This window comes from Drosophila rhopaloa, unplaced genomic scaffold (assembly GCF_018152115.1).
Source record: "Drosophila rhopaloa isolate 14029-0021.01 unplaced genomic scaffold, ASM1815211v1 contig_14, whole genome shotgun sequence".
Taxonomy (NCBI): domain Eukaryota; kingdom Metazoa; phylum Arthropoda; class Insecta; order Diptera; family Drosophilidae; genus Drosophila; species Drosophila rhopaloa.
This window is the reverse complement of record NW_025335017.1, coordinates 58,084-72,643: the sequence shown is the minus strand read 5'-3', so window position 1 is coordinate 72,643 and position 14,560 is coordinate 58,084. Positions and strand designations below refer to the sequence as shown.

Here is a 14,560-nt window from a genome sequence, read left to right as displayed (position 1 = left end):
AAAAGTAAGATGTGTATCATCTCATCACTTTGATATTTTATTTATTCGTGTTGTCTTTGGCAACTCTTTTAAACAACCTTTCATAATCCTTCTAGACAAGAGAGTTCGCGTTGTCAAAGGCAGCTAAAAGCATCTTCAAGTTTCCTCGTTTAATGCAAAGATTGTGGTGTGTGTGTATTGTTGTTAAATAAATATTACACATACGCCCTGTGTGGCAGCAGCAAAAATAAGTTGATGGCAAGAGAGTGGCTGCCGATACAATGGCGATGAAAATCGCAAGATATGGCATCGTATCAAACCTTAAAAAATGTATCCCCTTTTTTTGAGTTGAGAAGGGTGAATTTTTTGAGCTTTAATGGGAATTAAGGGTGAAGAGCTAAGGATGACGTAGGTGTCTGTGCTCTTTTGGTTGGTCATTGTACTCGAATTGCTGGCCGCCCAATTTTTTAGCCTGGACGGCACAAATGCGACGTTATTATCATTGATGAAAGGACAGCCCGCCGAGCCGAATTTATGTTTATGACGCTCCTATGTGAATAAATTATGGCTTGTGCACCATTTCCCATTTTTTTTCGTTCTGGCTGTTGTCACCAATTCATAAAACATGATACATATACATTTGTGCACACTGCTGCATATTCGGGCAAACACTCATTTCCGGCTTTCCCCGAAAGTATGCAACAAAAATCCTATATGGCACTGTCATTAACAGAGACAAGTTCGTAAAAGGGGCGTGTCCTAAGCACTTTGGATGTAACATCCTTTCGTACTTCATGCGAAAATACGCTTCTTTTGCCCCATCATTACTTTCAGTTCCTTTTTGTCGCTTATTGCGTTTGCTGCTCCGAAGAACAAACCGGCAATTCCATTTTCCCGGTACCTCACCACTCAAAAAAAAAACACTGGAAAAAATATAAATAGGATCAAACAAACTTCTGAAAATATGGAAAATTAATATGAAACATTATGAACATTATGAATGAACATTATAAGAAACTTGTATTATTATTTTATGTTTCAATGGAAACTATCCATTGCTATTCTTAACTCAATTTAAAAATATGTTAATGTACAACTTTAAAATTGTTTCTTTGTTTTAATAATTGTAATATTGATTTTTCTAGGTTTTATTCTGAATTTAACTTATACTTAACCAGATACTAATTTATTTAAATAAATTCACACGATTCTGTATCAATATATTGATAACAGTGTAGATATTGGTAAGATTCCGTTTCGAAACGCGGTCTTTGTTTCCTCTTTGAACGGGCGTACGTTCAATCTTGAATTTTAAAGCACATCCTGCGATTGGCCTCGATATCTTGGCGCTCCGCATCGATAACTTTCAATAAGCGACATTTAGCGCTCCGGTGCGCAAAAAACATTTGCGTAATTAATTAAGTCATCTGCTGGGTTTGTTTAGGGGCCATATCTTGAACATTGTGTGGCACCGCCAAATGCAATTCCCCATTTACGCCTGGCTTGGCCCGTCGACAATTTGCGATGTGAATGCTAAATGAGCGAATACAAATTTGTGGCCCGAGCACAGGCAGTAAACACTTGCCAAAAGTGTTTAAAGAAATACCACCAAAATTACAGGCATTTAAATAAAATCCCCATTAATCAAGGACAAGACATTAACTCATCGTCTCGTATACCATAAAATATCAAATTTCCTGCGGCACATTCCCTTCAAAGTGTGTCGTAAACTGTTTGGGGATAGGAAAATTTCTAGTAATTAACAAACTGGAAAGCCATCATCCTGAACGGTAAAACTCAATCAAATTTTGGGACAAAACAGATATAAATAAATCTTCCTCGTACTGGACGACCCAAAAAAGACTTTGCTGCCAAAGCACATTTGTGGCAAAAGACCAGTCGCATTTAATCAACTTTTTTTGCTGTATGGCTTGGAAAAATTCAATTGCCCGATTTTTATTGTTGGCTATGTCATTTAGCGTTTATGCGAGCCTACGAGTTTTGGCCAAACTTTTCTGGCGCTGACCGGGGTAACCGCCTCGAGTCGTGTTTTCCATGGCTCCTTATTGATCGTGACCAGACATAAATTCATCAATATTTCGCCAACAAGGGTGACGTCAACAGATGCTAACAGATAGAAGACGGACAAAGACAATTATATTGAATGGCGCATTGACCAACGCAAAAAGGCTACACTAACATTTGCATTCCTTAACGTTTCCCTTTAAATACGTCAAACTATTTTTTGTTTTAAGAAACTTGTAAAAAATGTAAAAGTAATCAAACATTTTTAATAGAATAGATTTTTTAAAGAATTCGAATTTATATAGGATATGTCTGAACTTATGACAAGAACTTTTTTTAATACAAATTATTCCACCATCATATATTGCGACTACCCTGAAAATCATGGTAAGCAGAGAGAAAGGCATTAGGGTAAAACTTGTTTTCAAATATTTTACTATAATTGGGCTTTTGGATTAAAATTTTATAAAATGTTACTTAAGTTCGAACATGATTTCTTAGTGTAACTGTAAAATTCCACCGCAATAAGAAACCTTTGACTGGCAATTTTCAGAATATACAAAAAATGGCTTTATTAAATTTCGTAAAATTATTGGCGCGCATTTCGCCTAGACCTTGACCCCAATTTCGCCCGGTGTAAAGACCTTGACGTTGCGATCGTTGACCTTGTAGAGTACCTCCTTGCGCGTCTCCTCGCAGGCGTAGTTGCCTTCGTCCAGGACCCGTTCAATTAGGAGCTTGCCGTCCACCTCCCGAAACACACCGCTCTTCAACCGCAACACCTGGATGCGCACCTGACCGAGCTTGGCCACGTTGTTATCCGTCAGCTGGTAGATGTCGCTGTTGCTGAGCTTGGTGATCACCGTCAGATTATCCCGCTCCTTGGCGAGGGCAGCCAAGTCCTGGCAGAACTGCTGAACCTGCAGCTTGCTCGCTCCCAAATTGAACAGTATTGACAAGTTATCAATTAAAACCGTATAGGAATTTCGACTGGCATAATTGCTCTCAACCTGGGCTCGAATATCCTCCACCAGCTGGTCGGTTAATGTCTGGCCCTCGGATTGGCGTAGCCACTTGGAGGCCAATCCCTCGCCGGCCATGTCGCTTAGAACATCGATGACCCCGAGGGTTTTACCTTGGAAAATATTCGTGTTGTAGCCCAATCTCATACCAGCATTGAAATAATGCTGGTAGTGATGCTGTAGGCAGACGAGCAGGGTTCCAGCGTTGGAGATGCGTAACCTCTGGCCCAAAATGCAACTGATCAGGAAGCTGCCATCCACATTAGACTCCTCGCTGATGTGCACGAATCCTGGCAATTTCTGCTCGTTGAGTCCACAGGCTAGCAACACTGAGGTGGCCATTGTTTCGACTACGCGTGCGGATCTGAAATAGCATTAAAAAAAACACAGCCATGAGTCAATTTGTAAATGTCATCTGCGGAGTTCAATTAATTTAGTGCGCAGTATTTTGTTTTTTCGGGACGGGTCACGTGGCCGACCAAGTCGATGAGGTTAAAAACACTTGACTTGACCGGGAGCAACAGCATGAAATTTATTGGCCAAAATGTGGGAGGGAAAATGAATAAGAAGGGAATTTCCATCTTGTCACTTCATTATTGCTGTCAGCGGCACACGTGGCCACGATTCAAAAAATTGTACTTAATAACCATAGAGAGAGTAAATTTATCAAGCTATAATAAATTATAAAGCATTAATATAAATTGTTCTTTGTTTTTTATTTGCTAGGGCATACTCTGTCATTTTACCTAAATATTTTCTTGAATAAAATGTATTACTGTGTGTTTAAAAAATAAAAAGTCTTACCATTTAAGTAATTTAACACTCAAGAATTTAAACAATTTAAAGGCCACTTGAAAGACAAATATAAATGTCTGCCGAGAAAATCAAATCGATGCTTCAGAATCCATTTTGGTTTTAGAGTGCAAATATTTTTGGTATCAAACTAAATCGATTTTCAAGCGCTTAATTTTAGATACAAGTTACAAAAAAGGTTTCAAAAAAAGAAAAAATTATTTTGGCCCATGAGGGGATCGAACCCGCGACCTTCGCGTTATTAGCACGACGCTCTAACCAACTGAGCTAATGGGCCGTTGCATGTGCGGTCGACAAATGCCCAGTTAAGCCTCCAAGCTCTTAAGAATTTGTTTTGTGGGGAAAAGCTTTTCTCAAAGAAGCTTTCGTATGTTATTTTTAAAAACTCATTTCTAATGTATTTAATCAAAATTTAACACTAGGGATAAATTTGCTAAAATAGCTAGGAGATACTAAAAGTGTTAATGGCGAAACATGCAACAAAAACGTGCTCAAAAATATTTAAATAAGATTTAAGCATGTTGGTAATAATAGTTGGTGAAAATATTTGCCAATTCATTCTCGAGATGAGTTCTTATCACGGCATTAGCCCCATATCTCGGCCAAGATTGCGGCTAGGTAACAGATTTTCCGCTTGGAAGCGTTAAGTATTTGCAGTGCAGGCAAATATAAACATTCTAACTAAGCCTTGGCTCCGAAGTGCATTACACAAACCATGAAAGTAGTCGAGCTTTGTTCGAAATGAACTATGAATCAAGTTAATTATGCATTTATTGAGTTATCAATGAAAATGTTTACCAATTGGGTGATTGAGAGTCCCATGATTAATGTTTTTTGGAGGGCACACGCCGTATTTTCTTGAAATTACATAAATGGTTTGGGGTGGAAAAATTGAGTCATTTTCACATGTCATTTTCATGTCTATTCCATAATAACCGAATGGAAAATGAGATAATGAATGTCTACCAGGTATTACAAAAGCTCACAATTACACCGTTTTCCCCATGTATTATGAGTTCTTATGTGATACCATCATCTTAACACACATATGAACAACATTTTGAGAGCCAACGCATTGTCAATAAAAATGCCCTCACCAGTTTTGTTTGATGTTGACTCTCGACACGATCAGTGTACCGCTCGCTCACTTTCTCTCACTCTCCCCACTTCACACTCACTCTCTCGCGGTGTCGTCCAGCTGACCGTCACCGACTAACTAAGTCGATCCCGGCATCGGATCCCGATGGCGGTCCGTTCCCTGAGCCAGAACACTTCCGACATGCCCGCCTTGACCGCGCGATAAAACACACCCCAAGTCAAATCCAAAGCGTGTAAGCACTCAGAAAAAGTTTTAGCATTTTCATATCCAAAAAAGGCAAATTTTTAAGGCAAAACTATGTCATTATAATAATGATTGATTTTTTAGAAAATATTTATTTTAAATAACCTATAATAAAAAAAACTACTTAGGTCGATTGTCCAGGCTATAAAATACGCGGTACGTGAAAAATTGCCTAACTTGTTCCAGCCGACTGGTCTTGTTCTGAGATTAAATTTTTTTTTTATTTTTTAAAAAAATTCTATTGGTACGACTTGAAGAGGACAATTAAAAAAATTAAATAATTTTTAAGGCAAAACTATGTCACTTTGTAACATTATTATATACTTTACAGAAAATATTTATTTTAGATAACCTATTATAAAACAAAACTACTTAGGTTGATCCAAGCTATAAAATACGCGGTATGTTAAAAATTGCCTAACTTATTCCGGCCAACTGGTCTTGTGCTCAGATTAAAATTTTTTTTATTTTTTAAGAAAAAAAGTTAATTATGGAGTTGGTCGGTTACTCAATAGCTATTTACAATTTTAATGTGTGGTTTACAAAAATTAACGTTATGATGTATGTATAAGTCATTTTAAATACATGGGGATAGATCGTTAAACTCCATGATTTATTTACACCGCCCTTAGAAACATTTATAGTCATACAAATAATTGCAAAACAAAGAAAAACTGTTTCTTAAAGATAAAATAGGAATTGCGTTTGAGTTTAAGGGCGAGTTTACATGTAGTTTTTCCTAGTGTAGGGTCGGGTCGGACTGTTGCCGGCTGTTGTGTGGGATCTGGCGCATGATACAATAACATAAGGTAGTCTCGTCGGCAAATTTTGGAACCCTACTATTAAAACAATGAGTGCGAGTGAAATGGCAACTGTTTAGTAAGTGCGAGCAGAGCGACAATAGAATGTGTGGATTAGCCCTTAGATGGTTCAGGGGGTTTTTTTTTGCCTTTCATAATAAAAAGGAGTTTAATTTTTTTATAATTTAATTTTTAATAATTTTGAATTTGAAATTAGGCGTTGTTTTTGCCTCTGAATACTGAGTCTTTTGTTGAGATTCTTAATTTTAAAATATATTCTAATCTTAAAATAGCAAAGAATGTAAACGAACCTTTAATAATCGCAGCCGAAAATGTTAGTATAAGTTTAGACATAAAAACTTATACTTATATTTTCGGTTGCGATTATTAAAGTTTCTTTACATTCTTTGTTATTTTAAAAGTATCACAGCGATTCCTCCCACAGCGCTCTTTTTTCCAAACATTTCGGTGCCTTTACGCCATCGACGTGTTTGCACACATTGCAAAATGTCATGTTGCTCAAGGGTTAATTTCCTAAAAAATTCGTCCGCAGACAACCTTTCCCTTCGAAAGACGAACACGCACTGACCAAAACCCGAACGTTTAGACAGCCGACGAGACTACCTTATGTTATTGTATCATGATCTGGCGCGCTGTCAGCGGCGGCGATCAGTCCGCTTTCGGTGCTCAAGCGTTGCGTTTCGTTTGCCTCCAGCAGCAGCAAAAAAAAGTCCCCTGACCAATCCTATTCCCCAAAACCCAGACCAGTTTGTGTGGACAGCGATGACGTGCTGAGCTCTCTCACTCTCTCTCTCTCTCTGTGGTTCTCCCTCTATCGCGCTCCCTGGTGTGCCAAAAATTGTAAACTTATTAAAAAGTTTTCTTCGAGGAAAGTAGACAACCAACAACACCAGGAAAATCATCGGCAGCGATTCTTGTTCAAGGTAAATACGCCATCAGCTGTGGCTGCTTTTCCGCACCCAGTGTTCATTATTTTGTTGCATTCGCAATTTAGCAATTGCAATTGCAGTGTCAGTTTATTATTCAATTTGCAAGGCAAACATGTGGCTTCAAATCGGGCAAACACACTCAGAGATAGTGTGTCAGACGGATTACTTTATTATCACGCGATGTGTCGTGCAATGAAAAGTCTTAGATGATCGAAATAAAGCCTCCCCAAAAATCAGCTGTTCATAGGTAGTAAAATCTACTTTCAACTTGACTTTTTGGGGGCTCGATTAAAAGCGAAAACAATTTTTAGTATGCCAACGGATCATGTGATATTCGTTATTAATTCGACTTTGACCACTGCCACTCATTTTTATATTCAGATAAAATTCAGACAAAAAAAAAATAACGAGAATAAAACAAAACCAGAAGAGAATGGTTTTGTTCTGCATATAATTTATGAAGCAATCGACGCACGTGGATGTTTGCAAACAGAAATAGTAATTGAATAAATAAATAAATGCGGGCGGGCCGGAAAAAACAAAATCTAACACATGCTGGCAATAATGTTGTGTACCGGGATTTCGATCGGTGGTAAACATGTTATCTATCTATAAACACAACCTGGTAACCGGGTCCAATCGAAGGTTGATAAGGCAGGGACACCAAACAGGCCTATAAAGATTGTTACTCCCGGGTCTCAGGTTTATAAATGGCAGCAAAACAATCGGCAGAACGATATGGATATAAATTGTACCCACAACGAATTAAAACCGAAGCCTATATGCTCTTGACGTTGCTTACAAGTTAAGTCAACAAACACATTTTTTACCGACTCAAATATAGGCAAGGTCTTACTTACAATTAAGACTTGTAAACAAAATAATAAATCCGATTTGTAATTGAATACAAAGAATAACTAACTGCCGAAAAAAAACTTATTTTTAAATAGGAACTTAAAAATCATAAATGAAAATATTATTAAACTGGAAATTTATTGAAACTTTAATAACTTAAACCACATTCTAATACCAAAAGCAAATCGAGAAGGTCAAATTTTCGAGTATTCATGACCCCCGTTAAATTTATATGACATTCTGTTTGTTTTAATTCGAACAAGTCTTTTAGTAATAAAGCTAACTGGATTAAACTTGATCAATTGTATTACGGTCAAACTGCCAATCTCTGATTTAAAGCCTCTAAGTCGATTAAACAAAATTGTAAAATCAATTTTGAATTTTGTAAAGGCAGAAGGGGGTTTGAATTTTGATGTTCGACTGTATTATTGTGGCTAGTAACAGTAGATCTGGGATCGAACCGCATTTTTTTATGGATCTATTATTGTAACTCAATCCTATTGTTTTTAAAGATATATACGATTTCAATACTTTCTACAAAGTATTAAGAAATTCCGACTAAATACATAGATTAGATACAATTTGGTTGCATTTAAAAGATTGGTCTAAATTGGGATAGCCCTACCACTATGCACAAATCGATTATTTTTAAATAATAAATACATTAAAATACAATTGCAGAATTAAATTCATTTAAAAATAATTTACAAGTTAAGAGCAATGCAGCTTAACTTTTCGATATGGTCAGAATTTACAGAAGAGTATAGACAGCAGATAGCCAATCTTTTTTAGCTCTTGCTCTCCAATTGTTGTTCCCATTCTGGTGGGCCGAATTCCTCGATTTTTATCTCACTCCATATAATAAAACCGATGACCGATCTGCTGGCAATTAGTGCCAAATATGCAGAGCGAAATGTAAACAGCACTCGAGACGCTTGAAAACAAATTAAATTCGCAAATCGCATAAAGACGCTGCCGGCAATGGCGACTTGTTGCGCAAGTTTGTGGACGCCCAATTGTTTTCCCAATTACTCACCCGTATATATGGCGGGCTGGCGGATTTCAAAAACTCTTCACTGTGGTCGAGGGATTCACTTTTTAGGTTTAGTTTACGAAACAAATATATAAATGTGACATGAAAAACATGTTGTAGGTGCTAGTATGACCGTAAATCGAATCGATCAGCTGTTTCCCAGGGCTACCAACTTAAAAGATGGTGCTGCTATGCGCCGTAAGAGCCCTGTTAACGGCTAACAGAATGTATACCGAAAGGTAACGACTGCAATTTGTACATAGGCGCTGTCTTGGAAGGGGTTTACATCTATGTGTTTATTCTAGGGTAAATTATTTCTTTTTAATGAGTTAATGAGGATTTGTTCTTAAAAGATTTTATTTATATTTTAATGACACAAATGCAAGCTATTTAGTAACTAAAATTTTAATTAATCACTGTAAGAATGTTTTTTTGGAGTTTCTTAAACTTTTATTGTTAATAAATTTAAGATTAATTAAAAATTAACTTATATTTTTCCACTAATCGTTCATTAGTAACCAAAAACAAGGTGAAACTCTAATGTCGAGCCTTTGACCAACCAATTCTTAAATAAATACATCTTCAACTGTTTAGGCATTTCTTTCGACGTGACAACCAATTTGGTTTTTATGTGGCTCCCTCTGCCAAACTGAGCTTGCATTGCCAAGCAGTTATTAACACTTAAAATTTCTAATAAGGTCTAAAATTATGCTTTGATTTGAAAAAATGCACCATATACATCTTGTCTCTACCAGTTGCTTTCTTGACCAGTTGAATTACCAATGTGTCTTAAGAGTCTGTATGTTCAATCTCAAATCTCTATCTTTAAAGTTTCCGAGATCTCAACGTTCATACGAACATACAGACGTATACATAGATCGACTTGGATTTTTATCCTGATAATTATATGAGCTACCTACTTTTCAACAAATACAATATACCCTTTCACACAACGAATAGCGGGTATAATACTATTGTTTGAAACAAAATATTTAATCCCCCATTTTTACCATGATAAATATTTAGGGCTACGCCCAAGATAACAGTTACCGCCATTCAACCACCGAAAGCTTTCAAGCTGAGCTTTCGCGCAACCGCTCAGCTGCTTTCACGGGTCCTTAAATTCCGTCAGTTCCTTAAAGGCCCACCGGCATGACATAACACAACCGACCCACTTAAAATGCCGCCCATCGAAAGAGACACTACTTAGCCTCCGTACCACCTTTTTATTGGTACAATGAAGGTTTTCAATTAAGCATATAAATAATTTGTGAATTAAACCACCTTGCAGCTAAGAATTTTACAGTCGTAAGATGGACAAGCCCCAGAGGAAAGCGAGGTGGTACTTCGGCGGATTGGCCAGCGTGGGAGCCGCCGTGGTGACCCACCCACTCGACCTCATCAAGGTCACGTTGCAGACACAGCAGGGACACCTGTCGGTGGCGCAATTGATCCCCAAACTCGCCCGCGAACAGGGAATACTGGTCTTCTACAACGGCCTCTCCGCCTCGATGCTCCGCCAGATGACCTACTCCACGGCCCGATTTGGGGTCTACGAGGCCGGAAAGGATTACGTTAAGACGGACACCTTCGCCGGCAAGGTGGCTTTAGCCGGAGCTTCCGGCCTCGTCGGTGGAATCGTAGGCACTCCGGCGGACATGGTCAACGTGCGCATGCAGAACGACGTGAAGCTACCCGTGGAACAGCGACGAAAGTATGTGTTAAATACGTCCCTAAACTCACAACAAATTATTAAAAATCTTTTTTTCTAATGGTAATTTAATAATGTAAATTTAAATTTTTTAATATAAAAATCTAGAGTTAAATAAGTGAACGATTTAAAATTCACATTCAGTTTTACATTCATCTGACGTTATAGTTCTTCAAAGTTGATTTTTTTTTGGCTCAGAATGTTCCTAATATAAATGATTACATTTTAATTAAAAATTAAAGTAACTTCTTTACTATTTTTAAATTCTTCAAAACCACTTACACTTTGTATTTCTTGAATTTCAGCTATAAGAACGCCGTCGATGGGCTATTTAGGGTGTACCGCCAGGAAGGATTCGCGCGGCTCTTTTCCGGCGCCACCACTGCGACGGCCCGTGGAATCCTGATGACAATCGGCCAGATTGCCTTCTACGATCAGACAAAGATCTACCTGCTGGCCACGCCATATTTCCAGGACAACCTGATCACGCACTTTACCGCCTCCCTGTTGGCCGGAACCATAGCCACCACACTGACGCAGCCGCTGGATGTCCTGAAAACCCGGTCGATGAACGCCAAGCCCGGCGAGTACTCTGGCCTTTGGGATGTGGTGAAGCACACGGCCAAATTGGGACCTCTTGGTTTCTTCAAGGGCTATGTGCCGGCCTTTGTGCGCCTGGGTCCTCACACGATCATCACTTTCGTGTTCCTCGAGCAACTGCGTCTCAACTTTGGCACCTCACCGAGCTAGCTGGGATCCCGATCGATTCCCTAAATTGGCAATAATTCTCCCATGGCTGGATGGCAGATTCCCTTGAGCAATGCTAACATTCCAGCTGCAATTCGTTCACTAAAGTACCGAACATAACTTAGCTATAGCCAGTTATAATTCTTAACAAAGATGCTTTTATGGTAGAAAAATATTAAGTGTTAACGTTTCATGCCCGCACTCCCGAAATGTGCTAGTTTTTTTAGACAGCAGAACTTCATAATTTTATAATAAGCGTAAAGACTTTTTTATAAATTTTTTTGTAAAATATTTAAAATTTACGAGTTTGAATATCGAGATTTCAATAAAATAAATATTATGTATATATATATAAATATATATTTAAATATATATACATGTATGTATTTTTAAAATTTTTGTGGATAAAACTGTTTAAGGAAAAATTGATTGAAAATATTATTATTTAATTAAATCCCAGGATTGCAGTTATTATTAAGAGCAATTGTAAAAAAATCTGGGGCATTGAATATTGTGTAGATCTACCCTCTTTAATGTGGGCATGAAAGTTAAGTTGAGCTCGATCGTACTTCATCGTCATTGCCGTGCTGTTAGCAATTAAATATAATTTGTTACCAATCGCTGAGCATTTGCTTGTTGTTGCTTTTTGTGTTAAGACTGTCATGCAATAATTAAATAAAACAAACCAGAACCGATTGCATTTCGATATCAATTACACCATATCTGGGGATATCCGGAACAAGTTCGTTTCCGGTTGAAGCTGCACTTTGCTGCCCAATGCAGCTTCTTTTAAACCCTCGACAGCAGTTGATCGAGCATCAGTCATCCAACGTTTGAAATGGAGATCTCTTCTAGTTCAGTTCAGCATCTGGTGGTGCTGGGAACCATTATCCTGGCCATCAGTCTTGCTGGGGTCCACGCTGAAAAAAAAATAAGAATCAAAACGTTGGAGAAAAGTTCCGAGAACTCCGAGTATCTGCACAGCCACCTCCGCATCTCCGAGTACGAGGAAAATGTGGTTAAAATAAATGGAGAACTCAAACTGCATAAGGATATCGACAACGATTGGACGGTAAAAATAAAATTTTAATTTTCATTTGCATCACAACTAAAACACATTAATTGGGAATCAAAAATTAAATCTAAGCCTACAAATAACTTTCGAAGACTATTAACCGATCCATTTACAGATCCAATTTAAGGTCTTTCGATCTCCATTGGATGGTGGGGAGTCCCACCTGGTAGTGGACCTCAACGAAATGCACGTTTGCGACACTATGAAGACCTACTACAAGGATTTCTTTTACGATCGGCTTAAGGAGTACTCGAATGCCCCACACCCTTCGACCTGTCCTGTGCCGGCAGAACATTACAAGCTGGAAGACTATCCGTTGGACGTCCATCTTTTGAAGAAGCTAATGACCCCAGGGCGGTATGAATCAAAATTCAATCTTTTCAAGGGTCATCACGAGATGTTGTCATATACGATGGAATTGGAAGTCGAATAATGAATCTAGATGTTTCCTGTATGTTCATTTTATTGCGGTATAAATAAACCTATTCGAAGGACCGCATCTGCTTCAAGACCTCGTCGTACACATATTTCCTGGCCTCAGTTCCCCAAATGAAATCCAGATGAGCCCACTTCTCGAAAGGCACCAGATAATCCAGTGCCATGTTGGGCAGTGAATCCCTCAACTTTCGCACGTCGCTCACATCACACATCCAGTCATTGGCTCCATAGTACAATAGCACAGGAGCCTTGGCATTCTTTAACTTGTAATCAGGGGGAGACATGCTGCCGTATTCGTAGGGATTACGAAGAGCTGTGTAGTCAAATTTACGGAACTTTTTGGAGTTGTATTCCTGGCAGAAGTGCAGGTTTTGGTTTACAGACGCCCCAGCCGGAGAGGTGGCCTTGATGTGCTGAAGTAGGTCCTGAATAAGTGGAATAACGCACCAGGCATTAGATAGGTTTCGAAATTATATGATCATAGAAAATCAGTACAGTATTATAGGAGCAAGATGGTATATACTACAGATACGGTCATTCGGATAAAAAGTATATTGATAAAAAATAAAATATATTAATTATTGCTTTCCGAGGTAAAATGATTTTGATAGCGTGTGATCTTTTAAGGACCATAAGTTGTAGACGACCAAAGTTAAAAATAATTTTTAGGTACTCACATAGTCGAGCTGCTCGGAGTCGTAGCCTCCAATCAGGAAAATCTCGTTGGCACACATATCGGCGTAGGGCGAAGTGGCCTGGCACATCTCGATGCCCATATCCTGCTTGAACTTGTTGCTGGGCATGAACTCCATGGATCCGCAAAGCTCCACAATGGCATTGGGCTGGCCCAAAATGGGGGCAAAGGCTCGGGTCATCGGGCTCTTCATGTTGCCCATAAAGGCGGCGGGTCCCAGAAGATGGGCGGACTTGATCTTGTCATTGTACTCGGGCCTCTCCGACACCATCACCAGATAGACAGTGGTGCCCTGCGAGTGGCCCACATATTGCACCTGCTGCTGGCCTGTCTTCTTCAGCACGTAATCAATCATCGCAGGGAGATCGTAGATGCCGATTTCGTTCCAGCTGAAGTTCCAGAAGAGCTGCCAGTAGGTGGGCCAGAACTTGTGGGCCTTGGAGTAGGTATTGCCTCGGGCATTGCCCATCCACACATCGTAGCCGGCATCGGCCAGCATGTAGGCCAGGGATCTCTCCGGACCCATGAGCACCCAATCGGAGGAGGAGCTCAGCATTCCGTGCATGAGGAAGGCCACCGGACGATCGGGAGTGTCGCCCGTTTTGGGGGAATACGGGATGCGGTGCATGGTCAGGATGTAGCTGTCACTGGTGGTCACTACGTGACGCTCCATAGGATAGCCATCGTCCTCAATGCGCTCACCCTTAGAAAAAGTATTTTAAAGATTTTATTATATGTATATTAAAGGTGGAAAGAATTGTTAATTAAATAATATTTTATATAAAAAATATCTATTTAAAAACATGTGTGATAAATGCATAATTTCGTTATAATCAGCTTCTCAAATAAGATGCAACTTAGTTAATAGTATACTTATTTATACTCACGCAATCCGAAATTGGCCGAGTACCGGCCAAAACAAGGCTTAATCCGGCTAGTAATAAGGTAACTTTTAACATTCCTCCTTCCATCGCTCTACTGTGACCCGAGTGTTTTGGGATACCAGCTTTTATAGCTCCCAGACCATTATCAATATTGTGATAGGAACACGCAATCAGATTTATTGGCAAGCGCGT

The 14,560-nt window shown here is 39.0% G+C and overlaps 4 protein-coding genes and 1 non-coding gene across 8 annotated transcripts; 2 read left to right on the top strand and 3 right to left on the bottom strand.

Annotated features, from left to right (window-relative positions):
* Positions 1-2,422: 2,422 nt before the first annotated feature.
* Positions 2,423-8,974, bottom strand: LOC108043662. 3 transcript variants are annotated; one of them, XM_017122461.2, is made up of 2 exons: positions 8,823-8,974; positions 2,423-3,390 (listed from the first exon to the last, which is right to left on the bottom strand). In XM_017122461.2, exon 2 carries the CDS (start codon positions 3,366-3,368, stop codon positions 2,613-2,615), a length of 756 nt encoding a protein of 251 aa, XP_016977950.1. In that variant the 5' UTR covers positions 3,369-3,390; positions 8,823-8,974; the 3' UTR covers positions 2,423-2,612. The 3 variants fall into 3 exon arrangements, with proteins under 3 accessions (XP_016977950.1, XP_016977951.1, XP_016977952.1); XM_017122462.2 differs by lacking the exon at positions 8,823-8,974 and adding an exon at positions 4,937-5,063; XM_017122463.2 differs by lacking the exon at positions 8,823-8,974 and adding an exon at positions 5,018-5,037.
* Trnai-aau lies at positions 4,043-4,116 on the bottom strand. The gene has a single exon. It is a non-coding gene; the product is annotated as a tRNA-Ile (tRNA).
* On the top strand, positions 6,666-11,589 carry LOC108043661 (mitochondrial dicarboxylate carrier). 2 transcript variants are annotated; one of them, XM_017122458.2, is made up of 3 exons: positions 6,666-6,925; positions 10,111-10,533; positions 10,836-11,588. In XM_017122458.2, exons 2-3 carry the CDS (start codon positions 10,133-10,135, stop codon positions 11,278-11,280), a joined length of 846 nt encoding a protein of 281 aa, XP_016977947.1. In that variant the 5' UTR covers positions 6,666-6,925; positions 10,111-10,132; the 3' UTR covers positions 11,281-11,588. The 2 variants fall into 2 exon arrangements, with proteins under 2 accessions (XP_016977947.1, XP_016977948.1); XM_017122459.2 differs by lacking the exon at positions 6,666-6,925 and adding an exon at positions 9,912-10,051 and having other exon boundaries at positions 10,836-11,589.
* Positions 11,590-11,635: 46 nt separating this feature from the next.
* LOC108043655 lies at positions 11,636-12,858 on the top strand. Its single transcript, XM_017122450.2, has 2 exons — positions 11,636-12,349; positions 12,468-12,858. The coding sequence occupies exons 1-2, from the start codon at positions 12,116-12,118 to the stop codon at positions 12,783-12,785; spliced, it is 552 nt and encodes a 183-aa protein (XP_016977939.1). The 5' UTR covers positions 11,636-12,115; the 3' UTR covers positions 12,786-12,858.
* On the bottom strand, positions 12,835-14,455 carry LOC108043654 (lipase 3). Its single transcript, XM_017122449.2, has 3 exons — positions 14,372-14,455; positions 13,468-14,187; positions 12,835-13,215 (listed from the first exon to the last, which is right to left on the bottom strand). Exons 1-3 carry the CDS (start codon positions 14,453-14,455, stop codon positions 12,835-12,837), a joined length of 1,185 nt encoding a protein of 394 aa, XP_016977938.1.
* Positions 14,456-14,560: the final 105 nt, after the last annotated feature.